Source organism: Tetrapisispora phaffii, chromosome 1 (assembly GCF_000236905.1).
Source record: "Tetrapisispora phaffii CBS 4417 chromosome 1, complete genome".
In the NCBI taxonomy this organism is placed as follows: Eukaryota; Fungi; Ascomycota; class Saccharomycetes; order Saccharomycetales; family Saccharomycetaceae; genus Tetrapisispora; species Tetrapisispora phaffii.
In genome coordinates this window covers 108582-126699 of record NC_016520.1, presented here as the reverse complement: position 1 = coordinate 126699, position 18118 = coordinate 108582, and the positions used below count along the sequence as shown (strand labels likewise).

Below are 18118 nucleotides of genomic sequence, written 5' to 3'. Positions count from 1 at the left end.
GACCATTAATAATGAATAACCTTCCCTCCATACATTACATAAATATTAATTGATTAGAGCTTATCAATAATAACTAAATAAAATCACTTTCCTTCATCTGGATCTCAGACATAGTTGAAGATCAACATGTTCTTGCAAGCCGAATGTTCTAAAATTATTAAATGAATATCCATTTATATACAAAATATCGACGAGAATAAAATTAGAAACTATTCATATATATAATTACCATATCAATAAAATAGCTAAGCTATCATGCAAGATAATTAAGTATATGAAATTGACTAACTCACAGGAAGTGGTTGTCCAGTTTCCTTATCAAGCGAATACTACTCTGAAGGTCGTGGCTGGTCCAGGTTCAGGTAAGACAACAACGTGTCTTAATAGGGTTTATCATTTAATTAAAAATAAAATAGTTGATCCTAGTGAGATTCTAATATTATCATTGACAAATAAAAGTGTGGAAAACATAACTGACAAGCTACTAGATACTTTTGAATCTTTAGAAAGGGAAAATGGTTTGAATGATGCCGATAAAGTTGATAGAGAGTTTCAAATTGCTGACCTGGTTAAGGACATTAGTGTTTCTACCATACATAGTTTGGCAAATCGAGTACTTACTGAATATTTTGGTACTATAAACGTGATAGATGATAGTGGTTGGAGAGGTCTACAGAATTTAATATCAACAGAATTTTGGTCAAAGCACAGCATTAAACCATCATCACTATATGCAACAAAACAATTTGAAAAATTATATGATGATTATAAAATATCCAGTAATAAAATTAAAGGTGAACTGACAGAAATTGCAAAAATAATGAATAATAACAATGTTTTTACTCATAATGATTTAATTATTCAAGCATCAAAGATTTTGAAGGAAAAAGGTAATGAAAAAGATATTGCTGATGTCGGAATTGAGAACCAATTTACATATCATCTATTAAATAACTACAAGATTGTAATCATTGATGAATTTCAAGACTTATATCCATCGTTATTGAAGTTTCTGATACCAATTTGCAAAAACAAACAATTAGAATTGTATGGTGATGATAATCAAAGTATTTATGAATTTTTGGGGTCTAACGCTAAGGTAATGAAAATATTAGAGGAATGCAATGGCAAAGAAAATCTTAAACTGCTTAAACTGCAAGAAAATTTTCGTAGTAGTGCAGAGATTGTTGAACTATCAAAGAAAATCTTATTGGATGGGAAACAGATTTCAAAGGACAATATTTTGTCGAATGCTCCAAAATCTTATGCAAGTATTGAACCAATTGTTGAGTACACTGATAATATTCTTCAAGAACTAGAGTATATTGTTTCAGAAATTTGTAAGTTGGTTTCATGTGGTGCGAAATTATCGGATTTAATAATAATGACAAGAACTAATGCAAAGTTAGACATCATCAATAATTTTTTGTCACTCTATGGAATTGAAACAAAATGCTTGTCTTCCAATCCTGATTGGATTAAAAACTCGGCAATTCAATGCTTGTTGGATATCACAAAGTTAGTTTATTCATTGACTGAAGATTCATCAATGGATGAGGTCGAGGAATATTCAATATTGAAAAGTGATTTTAGCACAATTATCATGCTCAATCATGTAAAAGGGATTGGTAAAATATCAATAAAGAACTTGTTTGAAGGTGCACAAAAAAACAACTGTTCTCTCTGGCATTATATAAGCCAAGGATCTTCCGAATCATTACCTGTAAATAATACTACAAAAAATAAAATTATTGAATTTGTTAAATTATTTAATCCAATTATTGAAGAAAAGGTGTTAAATAATCTTAATTCAGCACATGAGTTGTTGGAGAATATTACTAATATTGCATATAAATTAAACACTGGTATTTTCGAATTTGAAAATGACCAACAGAAGGAATTGTTTAAGGAAAATCTATATGAATTCTCTCGTGTATTAAAAAATTGTGCCGCAACAAAAGACGATGATATGTCCTTGCTGAAGTGGTTCCTCCAATCCTACCGTGACCAAACAATTGTGACACATGAGCGTTATCCAACTCTTAGGAGCAAGGAAAATATGGTTAATTTATCTACAATTCATTGCGCAAAAGGATTAGAATATCCTATAGCATTTGTAGTAGGCGATTTACAAACTCATAAATTACCGATTGATAAGAATACATTATACGTAGCCGCTACAAGAGCAAGAAATTTACTATATATGATCAATATCAGGCATTATAATATAAAGGCTACTGCAACTACTAATCCAATATTAACAAATTCTTCTTTTTGGAAGTTTTATAATAAAGACGTTTCACGAAGATATCAGCCAGGAGCTTATACTGAAAAATATAGAACAATTCAACAGAAATACGGTTTCAACTCGCAACAAATTAGAAATTTTTCTATAAATGCGTTAAAAGCTACACGTAGGACATTAAGAGTTTTATCTAGATAGAAAATGTCATTACTAATAACAGATACATAGTTTATATTCATTAGTTAAATCCATCAGGTACGCCATTTGCATGTCTTTGATTCATATCTAAATATATACCACCATTCCCAAAGCCATACCAATAAAACCGTGGACGAGGTGTTTCTTCGGTTCCTTTAGGACCAATTGGATCTTGTAGTTCTTGAATAATTTTATAAGAATCCACATCAGAATATGGTACACCATTCTTTGGATCAAAATATTTGCATCCTTTATTAGAGATAGGGCACTTCTTCCTGACACCATTTGAAAGAAGAACACCGGAGGGAGGTAAGGTGTTAATTTCAATTTCTTTATCATTGTTTGATTCAGTATTTGTATCCAGCACTATCTTTTTATCATATTCTCCAAAAGAAGGGTATGAGCTCAGAAAAGATAAATCAGGTATAATAGAAGAAAATAAGGCACTGTCATTTACTTCCTTAGGATTTGTAATTCTGCAGATTTGCTCCATTTCATCAGAATTTTGAAGCGATCTGGTGTTTCGATTACTGTTAAAAAGTAAACTCTCTAGTTGTGCTTTTGGTTGTTCATCCGGAAATATATACACGGTTACCAAATTTTTACTTACCAGCTGTGATGGTCCCTCATAAACTATTAGACTTTCTATCTCAGTTGAAGCAGAAATATCTTTAGTTTCATGAGCAAGTGTATCTAATGACGATTCCGTAACCTCTGAATTAATTAATTCTACTTGATCGGTTTTTTTATCTCCGTTTATGTCATTGGCAGCATCATTTGCATCCTGTTCGTGCCTATCCACCTGTTCATAGGTTTCTAGCTTCTCATCATCTACATTACAACTCTCACCAGCAGTACTTGGTTGATTATTTGATTTAATGCTTGATCCGTCATCTTCTTTTAAAGTATCGATATCAATTGCATTCAAATTTTCTTCTAGCAATTTGTCCTTTTTAATTTTTTCCACCACAGTATCTTGATCTGAGATTCTATTATCATTTGACATTAGATTGGTTTTTTCATTAGTAATGTTTTCAAGTTTTCCTGAGTCTTCAAAATTCGATGCATTATTAGATACTATTTGAGTATCACCATCAGTTTTAAACTCCTCAGTTATAACTGTGGCAGAACCGACTGTGATGAAAGTGGCATTTTCATCATTATTCTGGCCCTCAAGTGCAATATCTGTTTTGGAAGTTGAATTTTCGTGTATCATTTTATCTGATTGTTCATTGTCCCTTTGCATAACATTCATTCCATCTATTCCTTTTATTTCAGTTGGGGTTTCTTCATCCATAACAGATTTTTCTTGTATATTTTCTAGCGCATTGGACTTTATATTTTCTGAACTGTCATGGGATATAAGTGCATCTTGTTTTCCTTTCCTTCGTGTATATTTTCTCTTTGTTTTTCGCTCTTTTTTCTCTCTTTTGCTGACCTCTTCATCCCAATATTTTTTGTCCTCCACTTCCATAATTGGAGATACATGTGTAAATTGAGACAAGATTTGAATAACTATTTCACCATTTTTAAATTTTTGTTTTTGACGTTGCTGCAGGGCTAACCTTGATTGTTTTTTATGTACTTCTTGCTCCTTATATTTATTTAAACTTTTTAGATTCAATTCTTCAGTTTCTTCTGCCATCTTCAATCTATCAGCTTGAGTCAAAATAAGTTCTTGAGTTTTTTCACGATTTTCCTGCATTCTTCCTTGAATGAATTTACGTTTCTCTTCAGCTTTCGATAATTTTTCATATACTTTCATTTTGTTTTCTATCACGGATGATCTTTTAGAGGTACGTCTCTCAGCTTGTAACAAACTCTCAGCATTAAGGTGGCTGGCATATTTCTTTCTTCTTTTCCTCTTGGTATCTTCTTCTTTATCTTGAAGGTTGTTCAATCTCGCTTCATCTACTCTTTTCCGTATTATAGGAACCCTCTTAGCACGTTTCCTTTTTAACTTCAACCTTAGTCTCTCTTGCTTTTGTAAAGCTTCCTCTCCTGAGTTATCATCATCATTGTCGGAGTTTTCCTCATCTGATTCAGTAAGCATTAAATCATCATCAACATTTTCTTCATTGTCACCAATAGTTTCTTCTTTCTCAATAGCTTTTACTTCCTGGTGCTGAAAAGATTCTCCTTTCTTTACAGGTTTCTCATCATTTTCTCTACCTTCTTCTTCTTCCCCTTCTTCCTCATTAGAGTTATATTCAAATTCGTCGTCTTCATCGTCTTCAGCAAATAATAAATCAATTTCATCTTCATCCATGTCATTAGTTTTCAAGCGCATACCCTCTAACTCTTGCTCTAGCAAATGTTTCATCCTATTACCAGCATTTGAACGCTGCTTTCTGCTAGCCATGATGTATTCAACTTCACTCTCGCTGGAGTTAAGCTCATCACTCATCTTGATAACTTGTTTCTCCGATGTTTTTCTACTTTATATACAGGAAATATGTCAATATAGGCAGATGCCTTCAAATATATGCGTTCACCAAACAATACCAATGGTCGTAATAACTGAAGTCCATCGGTTATACAACTTAACTCATATTCATTATTATTTACACTTTTGTTATTATAAGTTTGTCGTTTCGCAAGTTTTAAACGAAACTAAGGGCTTTTTGGATTCGAAAAATGTGCTGCTAAAAAGAAAGATAAATTATGATTAAATAATATACTTAAATGACAGTATAAGTGTATACCTGTAATTGGAATAACAAGTTGGTGGTCTATAAAGATACCTAATCAAATAAGGCTATCAATTGGATTTAAAAATGCAATCGATTTATAATAGCCGTGGCTATTTGAGACCCCTAAGGTCGTCCAAGGGTTTACAATCCTCGTACACTTCAAATATTAGAAGAAACAGAAACTTTTCTGTTAAAAATAATTTATTGAAGGAAAATAATGATACTTCTATTTCTGAAGATGAAGCCCATCACTTCAAAGAATTGGCACCAAGTTGGTGGGATACAAACAATTCACAAAGGATTTTGCATTTACTGAATTTGGCAAGAATGGATTTTATTCAGCGCACGATTAATAAGACGATCAATGTAACTAATCCAGACACATATGTGCCTGGGTTTAACTATGCAGAGTTTGTACCTGAATATATATCCAAAAATATACAAGATGAGTTAAGCATTGAGGTAAACAAAAAATTGGAAATCTCTAAGAAGACCGTCTTAGATATCGGATGTGGTGGTGGAATTCTCACTGAATCTATGGCCAGGTTACCTTATGTAGATAGGGTAGAGGGTATTGATCTAACTTCTGATGTCATTAAAATTGCAAAAGATCATTTGAAGTACGACCCTGCTATCCAAAAGAAAATTTTATACAGCGTCAAACCTTTAGATAAAGTGGAAGGCAAGTTCGATATTGTCACTTGTTTCGAAATGTTGGAACATGTAGAAGTTCCAAGTGAAATTCTACGTCATGCATGGAATAAGGTTGACACAAATGGTCTTCTTTTTATTAGTACTATAAATAGGGATTTAATTTCATGGTTTACAACTATCTTCATGGGAGAATACGTGTTGAAAATTGTTCCAAAGGGAACCCATCATTTAAGCAAATATATTAATTCAGCTGAAATCCTAGAATGGTTTAAACACAATGAAGCAGGAAGATTTGAATTATTAGATGTAAAAGGTACTATGTATGTTCCAACTAAAGGCTGGCTGGAGCACGATTATTCCAATATCGGAAACTATTTTATTGCGCTACGCAAAATACAGTAAATATATCCAATTGCAAGCTATTATAAATTAAAAATTGTATATCTGCAGATATAAATATCGTTCAACATGTCTATAATATTAATCTACTGAAAAAAGAAGGATATTATATATACTTACGTAGTTTTTATCACCCCCAAGTATGACACCTAATCCATCATTGTCACTTTCATTGTTATTAATTAATTTAAAATTTGTAAAATATTCAAATGAAACCAGCTCATTTGTAATCCGTAAAATAACTTCTGGTTGCTTAGAGAGTTCTGTTTTGATAAATGTCATATTATCAGTATTGGTAAATGGTGACTTTTTCAAATCCCACTTTAAAATTGTAAATTCTTGCCAAGAAATGCAAGCTGTAAAGATAGAAGAGCGGTTAGTTGAATTTGGATATATCCATTCTCCTTGTAGGACAGGAGCATTAAAATTATATTTACCAATTGCCATATCAGTAATAGTATCCCAAAGTTTGCAGGTCCAGTCTAAAGATGTCGAGAGCAGATAGTTGCTTTTATTTATAGTCAGAGATGTAACGGGACTAGAGTGAAAGAGGTATTCAAAGGATGTATCATCTTCCACTGGTAAAAAATTATTATTGAATAATGATACGGTTAATTTATCATCTTTGATATCATTTAGTGATAATTTATAGATTCCACCATCTTCTGTACCAACATATATGAAGTTTTCATTTCCAATGGAGACAGCCATTTTCAATACAGTCAATTTTGAGTATAGACTCACTTTCTGTAAATTACGAAGAAAGATCTCTTGCGTTATTTCCTTATGTGACTTATTTTTGAATTTCCTTCTAGTTTCATCTTCAGTAGATGATGTATCTGATTCGTAATCGTCATTGTCAATTAATTCATCTGATAGATTTTTGTTTGGACCTGTATAACTGATCAATGCAGCTCTTCGAGGTGGTTGTATTATAATATTATGTAAGCATTGGCTAACAGGTGAATTATCCACATATAAGCTTAAATCTAAGGAAGATATTTCATTCAATGCGCCAACATTACTTATGCTCAAAAATCTGTCATCACTAAAGGATGAAAATTTATTAGTCTCGTAATTGTATTCAAAAATCGCATAGACTGGTGCATAGTGATAATTTTTGTATATTATATTTCTTTGAAACTTTACCTTAGTTACTGGCATATCTAATTCCGTTGATGTTACTGCTTTTATTTCGTATAAGTATATCTTCCCACTGAGAGCAGTCAACAACAAAGATGTGACTTTTGAATGGGATCGTTTACGAAGGAACTTGCAAGTTACTAAGGATTGGCCTTGAAACTCTACTCTATCTATTAAAATGCTTTTATGATAATCATGGACCTCAACATAAGATGAGGTGATACTAGATAGACTCCCATTCATCATTGGTTTGCAAACGTAAAGCACTGCTAATAATGGTCCATAGCTGTCAATGGCTATGCTATTCAAAATTTGACTATCTGCTTTCGGTATCTGAGACTCAATTTTATTAATAAATTTTAATGAATCGCCATTTCTAATGTCAATCGCATTTTGGTTGATTTTATTGGTAACGGATTCATTATTCATGCTATCCATTAACTCTATTATAGAAAAGGTTAACTGATCTGTATTTTGTTTATAGTCGGTTTTCATCAACATTGGGTATAAATATTCAATATCTTTTAGACTCTTGGAATCGTATTTTTCTATATCATTTTGAACATTGGCATCAAGTTCCATCAATTCCTCTTGACTTTCGCCAATCTGGTTCTTAGTAAGATCGATGGGTTCCTTTACTTCAAACTCATGATAAGAGTCAGTTTGGATACTCTTATCAAATGTAATAAGCTCCCCTTTTTCCTTACTTAATTGACTGGAATCATGGCCTACAGTCATAGATTCCATGGAGCTGTCGATCGACTCTGTCTGGACCGAGATAGTGACCATCTCTACCGCTGTACTTCTCGTATTCTCTGTTTGCTTATGTTCCTGTAATTTATTCAATAATGTTGCATTATGCGCATCCTTTCTCCTCTCTCGTAGCTCTTGCAGCTGCTTCCTCTTTTTCTCCAACTCTTTCAAACGATCCATGGCGACTGAGTGTCTTTGAGACCCTTAAGTCGGTTAAATACCAACGAAAACAAACCAAACTTTTCACAATTACTCAGCCACTAGAAGCTGAAGCATAGAAGTTACTCAGTAGTGCTTCTAAAGTACATTCATCACCCCCATCAATAACTTATAAAAACCCTGTCTTAAAACCAACTACGGTGAATCTCGATGAGCCTTACGCCAAATGTCCCGACGCGTATTAATTAGAAGTGAAACATAATGTTGAGAAGGTTAAGTACATTCTAAGAAACAGTTCATTGGAGAGTTATAAAAAGTTAGAGTCCAGTTGTTACTCTCTATATTCCTGTTGTGGTGTGAAGAAGTGTCTATAGTGATAGATAGGTGCAGGTTTCAACAGGTAGTGAACACATTGGGTGCATATTGAAAAAGAAGAAGAAGACAGATCGATAATTATTAGCATGAACATTGATATTAACGATATTTTAGCTGAACTTGATAGAGATACGACAGTAGTTGATGAGTTGGGTATCAGTTTGAGCAGTGATGGTGGAAATACGACTAAGTTCAACTCTTCAGAAAATTATCAGGAGAAGGATGGGATGCAGAGGGATGTTGGTAACAAAGAAGCACGAGCCCTTGTGAATAGACAGCCACAGCGCCAACATTTCTCTGCTACAAGAGATTTTGAAGAATTGATGAGAGTATGGAGGAATGAAAGGTGTGCCCCAGAACTTCTGCCGTACCCGCAACTTCTTATTGGGAGAATGATGAAACGTATTCAAAGCCAGATGGAGACCATCGAAAATATCTCAATGGGGTTTCTAGAAGACACACTCAACGCTTCAACCTATAGTTCGAATAATGGAAGACCAAGTGCAGAAAATGAAGATGATATTTATGGGAATAGTAACATTGATAATAACAACAATAACAACAATAAACTACCGTTATTGTGCATGGAAGCGGAGATAGAGAGAGTTAAGTTTGTTATAAGAAGCTTGCTGCGATGCAGATTACATAAAATCGATAGGTTTTCACTTTATCTAAGACAAGTAATGGATGCATCAGAAGTAGAGTATGATATTTTATTATCGGATGACGAAAAGCTATATCACGAACGTCATTTTAACATTACATTGAAGTTATTCAACAATTCAATATTGAAAAACCTTCCAGTTGAGTTGCAAACAATAGATGACACAGAAGGTAGTGTTTCGATGATAGACTTTCCTGACTGGAAGAAATTTGTCTTTGTATATGTGAAAGAAGTTGACATTGATCAACTTGGTTTGGAAGGCACTTCCGAGTTAGGTTTGACCAAAAACGAGTTTGGTAAACACTGCTACACCGTGACAATTGATGATCTAGATGAAGAAGTCGAGATGTCCCTAGGAGGTATATATGTCATGCGTTACGATTCAGTACGCCAATTACTAGTAGACAGTAAAGTTCAATTGATTTAGACCTATGTCTAAGAATAAAAACGGCAAAGTCAGTACACCACTTAAATATATAAATCAAGTATTATAGAATGAATAGCTTAGTTTAATGGATAGATCCATAAGAAAAGTAGACGGTTGCCCTAGAGACAACACTCAAGTATAATCCAAAAAAGCTGCCCTATTCAACTTCAATAACTTGAATTTCGATGAAAAAAATTTTTTGTTCTCTTTCTCAACTTGTATATAAACAGAGGTCAACAACGAAAGTGAACATTTCATTCATTCCCAAGCATTTAATATTATAAAACAAGAATTTGTAGTTACTTAATGCTAATATTTTCTGTATCAATAGTTGAAGCGTTAGTAACTTGGGAAACACTCGATGGTTGTTTCTTTATGAGTTTTTTTGGTGTTTTGGTTCTAAACTTTCGTTGCATATGGTTGTATATGGTATAAGTATATGCCAAAATCTATAATGGCAACGTAATGGACTATATATATGATGATATTCAATACGATACTTTTCAGACGTTAGACTTCTGAGCAGATTAGACCCTGCGTTGGAAGAAAATCGTTATAATCTCTGATTTCAAGAACACCAAAACCATAGGAACATCCCAGCCCCTCCTACTCTTATTCCTACCGCTTCTTATGACATTGTAAAGTGTATATTCTACTCTATAATATTCCAATATATATAACTTGTCTTGTATTTTAGCTTTTATTGCCTTTATCGTTACTTCTTTACTGTATATAATTCACAGCAAACTTGCTATTTCGTTGCAAAACTGAAATTAATTAAACATCGTTGTATTTAAACCATTGTTTAAATATAAAATAAATGGGTTATAATAGTATCTAAAGTTAACATATCCTATAACTTGTATCCACAGATAGGCATATCAGCAGTAGTGGTTTAATTTGTGTTTGTTTTGGTGTTATTTGGATTAAAACATCATAGTTTTGAGAAATTATCGCATTGATTATGGTAAATATTAACACTGTTCACAGAGGTGAAGAGCAAAGCTCAAAGCTGAGTAGAAGAAGGTTTTCAGTCTCGAAGAATGGTACTGTACTGTTGGAGTCTACGGAGATTGTGGAGACATATTCTAAGAAATTATATAGTTTCCATGAGCTGCCAGAATGGCAAAAGGATAATGAACTGATAATACAAGGATATGTTCGTGAGACAAACTCATGGTTCAAATGTTTCCATTCGTTGAGTTATTTCCACAATGAGTCCATTAATATCTACACACATTTGATTCCAGGGTTGGTTTATTTTATTATGTTGCTATTTTACACGGATTTATTGGTGGTTCCTTCGTTCCCATCAACAACAATAATGGATTACATAGTGATCGATTTCTATTTATTAGGTGCGTTTATCTGTTTAGTAGGAAGCAGCTGTTTCCATTGTTTGAAACAACATTCGGAGGATCAATCAAATTTCTGGAGTAAAATCGATTATGTCGGTATCATTTGTTTGATATCGTGTTCTTTAATTTCTTTACTTTACTACGGTTACTTCGACCATTTCATATACTTCAAAGTATTTACATTGATTACTTTAATATTGGCCACTATATGCACAGTATGTGTCCTGGACGAAAGATTCAATGCAAAGAACTTCAGGCCAATAAGAGCTGGTTTCTTTGTTGTTTTTGCAACAAGTGCAGTCATCCCAATCTGCACCGGTTTGATAAAGTTCGATTACGTTGAAGTCATAAACAGAATTCAATTAAGATTTGTTGGGTGGGAAACCTTCTTTTATGTGGTAGGTGCCCTATTATACGGTTACAGAATACCCGAAATCTTCGCACCAGGTAGATTTGATTTAGTGGGCTCATCTCATCAGATCTTCCACGTGATGGTAGTAATAGGTTCCTTATTCCATCTCAAGGCTGTCATTGGATCCTATGAGTTCATGCATAAAAGCTTAAACGTCATCGAGACTGCTATTCAATAATATAATGAAAGCACATACAAGTCACTACGTTCGCCCTTTATGTTTCTTTTTTTTTCATTCAAGGTAATTTTGCCAATGCACAATAGTGTCATTAACCATCTAGTATATATCAATAAGATAATATTATATATTTAACAATACAATACACTAGATTATGCCATATATAATAACGAGTTTTGAGCATGCGATTTGAAGTTGAACTCATTGCTAGAGAAGATGGTCGGATATTAAAGATAATGTGATGCAATCTTCTATCTATTACCAACATCCATTTATTTGCTCATGGTTTTATGCATGTTTTATGGTGTATCACCATGATATATCACTAATTAGAATGTGATTAGTCTCTTTAACGACATTGACCATATAGCATTGTGTTGGCTTACCCGCATACAAGGGTTTTAATATGACGGAGTTGAAACTTTAAGAAATAAAATGAAGATATAAGACACCAGGAGTAATTTGTTATTGATTGTAATGATGGTATAAAATATGATTGAACCTGAAATTAGCTTGCATTTGGTTGGTTATCTGAGTTTCATTATCAAGTCAATTGGACTAGCTTCCATTTTTAAAATTTGTGCAACGAGAATTGGACGATGCTGCGTAACTTTGTGGGCCGTCGTTTTTATAGCAATCCTAGCGGAGGTGTAACCAATGATTTTTTACAGCAGATTTTAGAGAGAGCCAAGAATGCAACTGCTGCTAAAGCAAATGTTTCTAAGTTGAAGAATTTGACTGGAGGGAACATACCAAGAAAGTTCGCTGGATCTAGAAACAGAAATGACAAAAACAACAGGAGATTTAATCGTAAGCCCGATAACAGGGAACAGTCTGCTGTTAAACCGCAAGCTGTTCTTACAAGCACGAAGGAGAATGCTTTCAATTCGATGATAGAACAAACCCAATTCAGTAGGAAAAGTGCTGACAGTGGTTTTAAGAAGGTGTTCAGTGAGAATGAACAATTATTAGATGAATTTTCTAGTTCTGGAAACAAGTTGAGACATTACAACAAAGATAAACCTGCCGAAAGAAACAGGTCGAGTAGATTGAAAAGACATGTTCCACGTTTATCGTTGAAATCACAAAAAAACGATACCAGTATCGTGTCTCGTATCAATAGAAAGATCACGCCAGCCACCACGAACTATGTTCCGCAAGAGACCACTCTACATTCATTATTGAGATATCAACCAATGCTATCTCATTCTAGGGACTCCAGGTTGATTTCTTGTGCTGTAGAGACATTGAAAGAAAATTCGTTCCCTATCGTTTCTTCTATCAACCTTGGTTTTGGCAAGAAAAACAACTCCCTAACTTGCAATTATGCATCCAACGTGGGATCATACAAGGGTGGGAACAATTTAAAACTTGATAAAGAAAGATTATTTAAGAACTTAGAAATTATCATCAATGAGGACAAATTACAAAAGCAAGTGTTGGGCAAATACGACATCTTACCAAGATACACGAAGGAAAATTTTGCTACGATGAGTAATAATGCAAAGAAATTGGAAGAACTTGAACGTAACAGTGAAATAGTGAGAACCAGTTTATTCAACAACACCAACATCTCAAATAATGCAAAGGCATTATTATTGGATATATGTTCTGGAATGAAACCGATTTCTGAGTTATCAAACCAACATGATTAAATATTCCTACAAACCGACTAAGAAAATTCTTAAATATATTTTAAAACGTAACGTGTAAATAACCTACCCAATCCATAACATATTGTTTTTCAACTTTTAGTTGCAAGTGTATAGGTGTATAATTAAAAGGAGAGAGAGAACTATCATTAATCTATTTTATTTTGTTTCATTTCTAAGTCAAGGAATTAAACAGTACAAAATGTGCAAATACTTAGTGTTATATTGAGATGATGGTGTTGAATATACATATATTTATCATTATTATTGTTGTTGTTTGTTTATGTTGATCAATGTCATGAGAGAAGGACTATTCCTCAATGATCTCTTGCGTAGGCTCGAATTTCAAAGTATGTAACTTTTGATCTACATTGTCTGCTTGTTGTTTTCTCTTCTTTGCTAATTCCTCCGAGGCCTTGATGTTAAAACCGTCTTTCAAAATGTATTGTACTTCTTCTAATTCCAAGCCAGACAGCTCTGGATAACACAAGTAAATGAACACGGTGGAGATAGCAGATAGACCTGCAAAAAATGCGAATGTACCTGTCGGAGTGATATTCTGCAACATTGTCAAGAATGAAGATGCGATGACTAAGGAACCAGTCCAGTTGGTGGCAGTGGCATATGAGGTACCAATACCTCTAACGTTTTGCGGAAACAGTTCACTTTGTTGCCATGGAACAGTACCGATACCTAAAGCATAAAAGGCAGCAAACACAATGATGAATACGATGATGACAATACCCCATCCTGAGAAGCCACTGTGTTCGACGTACGCGTCGTTTCCGTCGAATTTGATACCAATGAAATGGAACGCAATGGAACAGACAACTAACGCAGCGGTCATACCTGGCAGGCCGATCAGTAAGATCTTTCTACGACCGATCTTGTCGATGCAGAAGAATGTCACTAAAGTGAAAATGAAATTGGTACCTGAGACAATGATGGAGACGGCCGACGAATTTGAGAACCCTACGGTTTCGAAAATTGTGCCAGAGAAATACAGCAGCGAGTTCCAACCTGTGAATTGTTGGATACCTTGTAACCCACATGCAATGATAAGCGCTCTAAAATGGGAGGGTTCGGTATGTAAGATCTTGATGGTGTTCCAAATGACGTGCATACGATTCTTCCCTGGGATGGAAGTGTTCAATTCCTTTAGTTCTTCGATCTTTAAATTGATTACATCATCAGCAGTGCCGGTGTACGATCTGTGCAGAACTTTGTTTGCCATGTCGTAGTCACCCTTCATGACGTAGTATCTTGGAGTGTCTGGTAAGAACAGGAAACAAGTGAATTGCACCACCGTTGGGATCAAGGATAACCCAACAAGAATCCTCCAACCGTTGTTGACTTTGGTAAGACCGGCACCACAGCCGTAGGCGATCAATTGACCACCTGTAAGCCACAGCGAGTTGATGACCGTCAGTCTGCCTCTAATCTTTCTTGGGGCAATCTCACCGATGTACAACGGGGCGATTAAGGAGCCGATACCGACACCAAACCCCATGACTAGTCTACCCGCAGTCATCTGCCAAAACTTGTGGGCGGTTATCTGGACGATGGCGCCCACGACGAACATCAAGTTGGAGAACATCAGACACGGTTTTCTACCAAAGACGTCGGCAGCTGTGCCTGCGAAGATACTTGAGATCAAGGCACCCAATGATGTCGCAGCAGTGATGAATTCCTTATCACCATACGTCAATGGTCTATTGTCCAGATCGTTTCCGATGGAGATCAACGCCGACGAGATGTAACCCGTGTCGTAACCAAACAGGAACCCAGAGATGGAGGCCACAAAGGTCAGTATCACAATGAAAGGAGAGATGCCTTGGTTGAAATTGATGATAACGGACGTGTCGTCCTCGTCGTTGACTGGCTTGATGCGGATACGGTCGTTGTTCTCCAAGAACTCTTTGTAGTCGTTGCTGCCGCTGTTGTGCAGCTCGTCATCCAGCTCGTGACTGAAGACGTGCTGGTGCATCCCGTCGAGTTTCAGTTTATCGTCTGAGTCCTGTGAGTTACCGCCGAGACTCTCGGCCGACCCGGAACCGCCGGCACCATTAGCACCAGCACCAGCAGAAGAGTGCCTGTTATGCAGACTCTGCGAGTCGGAGATTGTGTCCAGATCGAACCTTTCCCCATTCTGCAACGCTGCACTCGTTTCTAACTCGTCTTCGTCCCTAAACATGGGGATCCTATTACGAGACATCTATGTTGGAGAATGCGTGACTTGATGTCTTATCTGAGTGTATTTTCTTGTTGGATTGCAATATAACTAAAAATAAACTGGGGTAAAATTGGAGATAAAATGAAGGATTTACACTGTTGCACTCATTTTATTGCTTACTCACTTGCTTATATATATATTTGTATGTGTGCATGGAAAATGTTGAATGAATTAATCACATAGTACTATTTACAAGTAATTATTCATTGACGAGAAGGGAATTAGAAAATTTTAATTCCCGACTCTTCTTGTGTATTATGCTGCACAAGCGAATGTGTATATATGTTTTGTGTGTATTTTTTCGTCTGGACCGGGATTTCACTGAGGCTTTTTCCTCCGACGCGTTTTAATTAGAATTCCATTACACGGCGTCTGGACGAAGTCGGGGGAGGGAGGGGGAGGCAGAGCGAACTGAACGCTCGAAGAAAAAAAAGGCCACATGGAAAAGATCGTCGACATTGTTATTGGAAATTAAAAATATCACATGCTGAACCAACTTTAATTTTTCCGAAACGTGCGAGACGTGTCGGACGTCGCGCACGGGAGAAAGCAGCGTGGTGATCATAGAAAGACTTAATATAATTTCAACACAAAACCGCATTGCTATCTCCAACAAAATTGCATAGCCTTCGTTAGGCACATTGATGCATGAATGAATGACTTCCCAATGAAAAAATTGGAGTCAGGAACAAAACGATAGTGTAGCGTGATAAGAACAACAGCAACAGATGGCTTCTATGCCTTGTCTCATGAGCATGTGAAATTATTAACCTTCTCCTTTATGCGCTAAAGCAAAAGAGACCGTGTAGTGTATATGTGTATAATTGTGAATTGTGCTTTTATTTAATGGTATATAGATGTATATACTTGTGTGTCCCCATGTATATCAACGTACATTATGTTGGATATATGACCACACACCATGTCGAGTTCGGTTTTCTACTGTTGAAGACCTTTGGAGTGTTCTTCTAGTAGTGCAGTTTGATATGCTAGGAGTAGCTTTCTTAATTGTGGGACGAACTCTTTGTTGACTAAAAGAGCATGGTCTCTGTCGAGATCCTTGACGATGATCTCAAAATCGTCTTCATCGTGCATGAATTCAGGGATGGATATCACTCCCCTGATCTCAGGTGCGTCGTTGTCTTGTTCCACGTCATTCTTTCCGCTGCTGTCAACAATAGCAACATCCAGGCCAAGGTTTAGATCGAAATAGCAGATCGGCTTACCCTTTCTTTGTGATACATTCGAGTCTCCCTTAACGCTCGCAATGTTGGTGATCACAACACGTTTAGTGTCGTCTAGGTTGCCGCCGAAGTCCCGTAACGTCTCATTGAAATATTCTTCACTCCATTTTAGGGTGTTCTTATTCACCCAATGCCAGTTATTAGGGTTCACGACCACCATCCTTTTTGTTTTTTCCGTCTTAGTCTTCTCTGAAGATCAGTCAAGCTGTGTGTTGTTTGTTTTTGGACTCCAATGAGTTTAAATAACAGATGTGTCCTATCTATATCGTGAAGGCTCTTCACCATGCCATCTCATCGAACCACTATCCATGCGCTATTAAATGAAATCTGATTATTAATTGGTCTTTTTTCAATTTTCAGATTTTTCAATCTTTCAAAAAAGAAAGAAAACATCCGGAATTTCCTATTTTTCGTATTTCGCTCTCTTCACGGGCGATGTAATTGTTAACACGCCACCAATTCATTAGTTCAAATATATTGGTTGTACTAAGATGTAAGCTCATTTGTAATAACGTTGGAATGGTTTTCGATTTGTCATTAGAGACTTGAGCATGTGTGTTTGAGGATTTAGCAAAAAGATATGCTTCCAACCAGAGTCGAACTGATGATCTCCACATTACTAGTGTGGCGCCTTACCAACTTGGCCATAGAAGCTTTGTAATCTTGTTCTGCTGATAAGGAATAGTAGGGAAAATTGTTCTTGACGGTAACTCGGGATTTTTAATCAATCACACTAACATTGAGAAGCAGTTAAAACTAGCTGAGGCACGAGTTACGTACTTTGTTTGAATTGCACTTATATATCGATGCTTTAGGCTCTTTTACTCGATAGTTGGATTCATTGCTTTAATATATTAATAGTTGTTAAATTATATACTAGATATTTAGATTTGCGGAGAAACAAGATTATGTTGGTTAGAACCAACGTCTAAGTTAGTGTCTGTTGGAAATGAGACTGGTCGTATAAGTGACTATACGATACCAGATATTACCTCTTTAGGAGATTATTGTTGCAAACCTGAAACAATAGTGCCTGCAAGAATGTAATAGCAGAATTCCTAATGCATAAATAGTACTGTAGAACCATCAGCCTGCCGTACGTGTTCAACTCGGCGACGTCGTCTCGTTGGACAGAACGGTAGACTGAAATATTATGTATATATAAACCCCGGTAATCAATTAACTAATAATTCATTGATCCAGGTCCAAGAGACCAGAGAGATTAATCTGATTATATAGTATATAATCTAACAACTACTAGTATAATAAAGCAAATGAATTACAACTATTAGAGTACTACTTTTAATTAGTTATATTTAACACTAAATCTA

At 35.4% G+C, this 18118-nt stretch overlaps 9 protein-coding genes and 1 non-coding gene across 10 annotated transcripts; 5 read left to right on the top strand and 5 right to left on the bottom strand.

Annotated features, from left to right (window-relative positions):
* Positions 1–274: 274 nt before the first annotated feature.
* HMI1 (ATP-dependent 3'-5' DNA helicase) lies at positions 275–2443 on the top strand (the record flags this gene model as incomplete). The annotated part of the gene is made up of 1 exon (XM_003683540.1): positions 275–2443. One exon carries the CDS (start codon positions 275–277, stop codon positions 2441–2443), a length of 2169 nt encoding a protein of 722 aa, XP_003683588.1.
* A 40-nt stretch (positions 2444–2483) lies between these two features.
* On the bottom strand, positions 2484–4850 carry VPS72 (Vps72p; the record flags this gene model as incomplete). The annotated part of the gene is made up of 1 exon (XM_003683539.1): positions 2484–4850. One exon carries the CDS (start codon positions 4848–4850, stop codon positions 2484–2486), a length of 2367 nt encoding a protein of 788 aa, XP_003683587.1.
* A 370-nt stretch (positions 4851–5220) lies between these two features.
* On the top strand, positions 5221–6192 carry COQ3 (hexaprenyldihydroxybenzoate methyltransferase; the record flags this gene model as incomplete). Its single annotated transcript, XM_003683538.1, has 1 exon — positions 5221–6192. One exon carries the CDS (start codon positions 5221–5223, stop codon positions 6190–6192), a length of 972 nt encoding a protein of 323 aa, XP_003683586.1.
* A 78-nt stretch (positions 6193–6270) lies between these two features.
* Positions 6271–8265, bottom strand: PAC11 (dynein intermediate chain; the record flags this gene model as incomplete). The annotated part of the gene is made up of 1 exon (XM_003683537.1): positions 6271–8265. The coding sequence occupies one exon, from the start codon at positions 8263–8265 to the stop codon at positions 6271–6273; it is 1995 nt and encodes a 664-aa protein (XP_003683585.1).
* A 440-nt stretch (positions 8266–8705) lies between these two features.
* SLD5 (DNA replication protein SLD5) lies at positions 8706–9710 on the top strand (the record flags this gene model as incomplete). The annotated part of the gene is made up of 1 exon (XM_003683536.1): positions 8706–9710. One exon carries the CDS (start codon positions 8706–8708, stop codon positions 9708–9710), a length of 1005 nt encoding a protein of 334 aa, XP_003683584.1.
* Positions 9711–10674: 964 nt separating this feature from the next.
* On the top strand, positions 10675–11658 carry IZH1 (PAQR-type receptor; the record flags this gene model as incomplete). Its single annotated transcript, XM_003683535.1, has 1 exon — positions 10675–11658. The coding sequence occupies one exon, from the start codon at positions 10675–10677 to the stop codon at positions 11656–11658; it is 984 nt and encodes a 327-aa protein (XP_003683583.1).
* Positions 11659–12257: 599 nt separating this feature from the next.
* Positions 12258–13313, top strand: RSM28 (mitochondrial 37S ribosomal protein mS46 RSM28; the record flags this gene model as incomplete). The annotated part of the gene is made up of 1 exon (XM_003683534.1): positions 12258–13313. One exon carries the CDS (start codon positions 12258–12260, stop codon positions 13311–13313), a length of 1056 nt encoding a protein of 351 aa, XP_003683582.1.
* Positions 13314–13620: 307 nt separating this feature from the next.
* Positions 13621–15525, bottom strand: TPHA0A00620 (sugar porter family MFS transporter; the record flags this gene model as incomplete). The annotated part of the gene is made up of 1 exon (XM_003683533.1): positions 13621–15525. One exon carries the CDS (start codon positions 15523–15525, stop codon positions 13621–13623), a length of 1905 nt encoding a protein of 634 aa, XP_003683581.1.
* A 957-nt stretch (positions 15526–16482) lies between these two features.
* Positions 16483–16947, bottom strand: HCH1 (Hch1p; the record flags this gene model as incomplete). The annotated part of the gene is made up of 1 exon (XM_003683532.1): positions 16483–16947. The coding sequence occupies one exon, from the start codon at positions 16945–16947 to the stop codon at positions 16483–16485; it is 465 nt and encodes a 154-aa protein (XP_003683580.1).
* Positions 16948–17368: 421 nt separating this feature from the next.
* On the bottom strand, positions 17369–17441 carry TPHA0Atrna10T. Its single transcript has one exon. It is a non-coding gene; the product is annotated as a tRNA-Thr (tRNA).
* Positions 17442–18118: the final 677 nt, after the last annotated feature.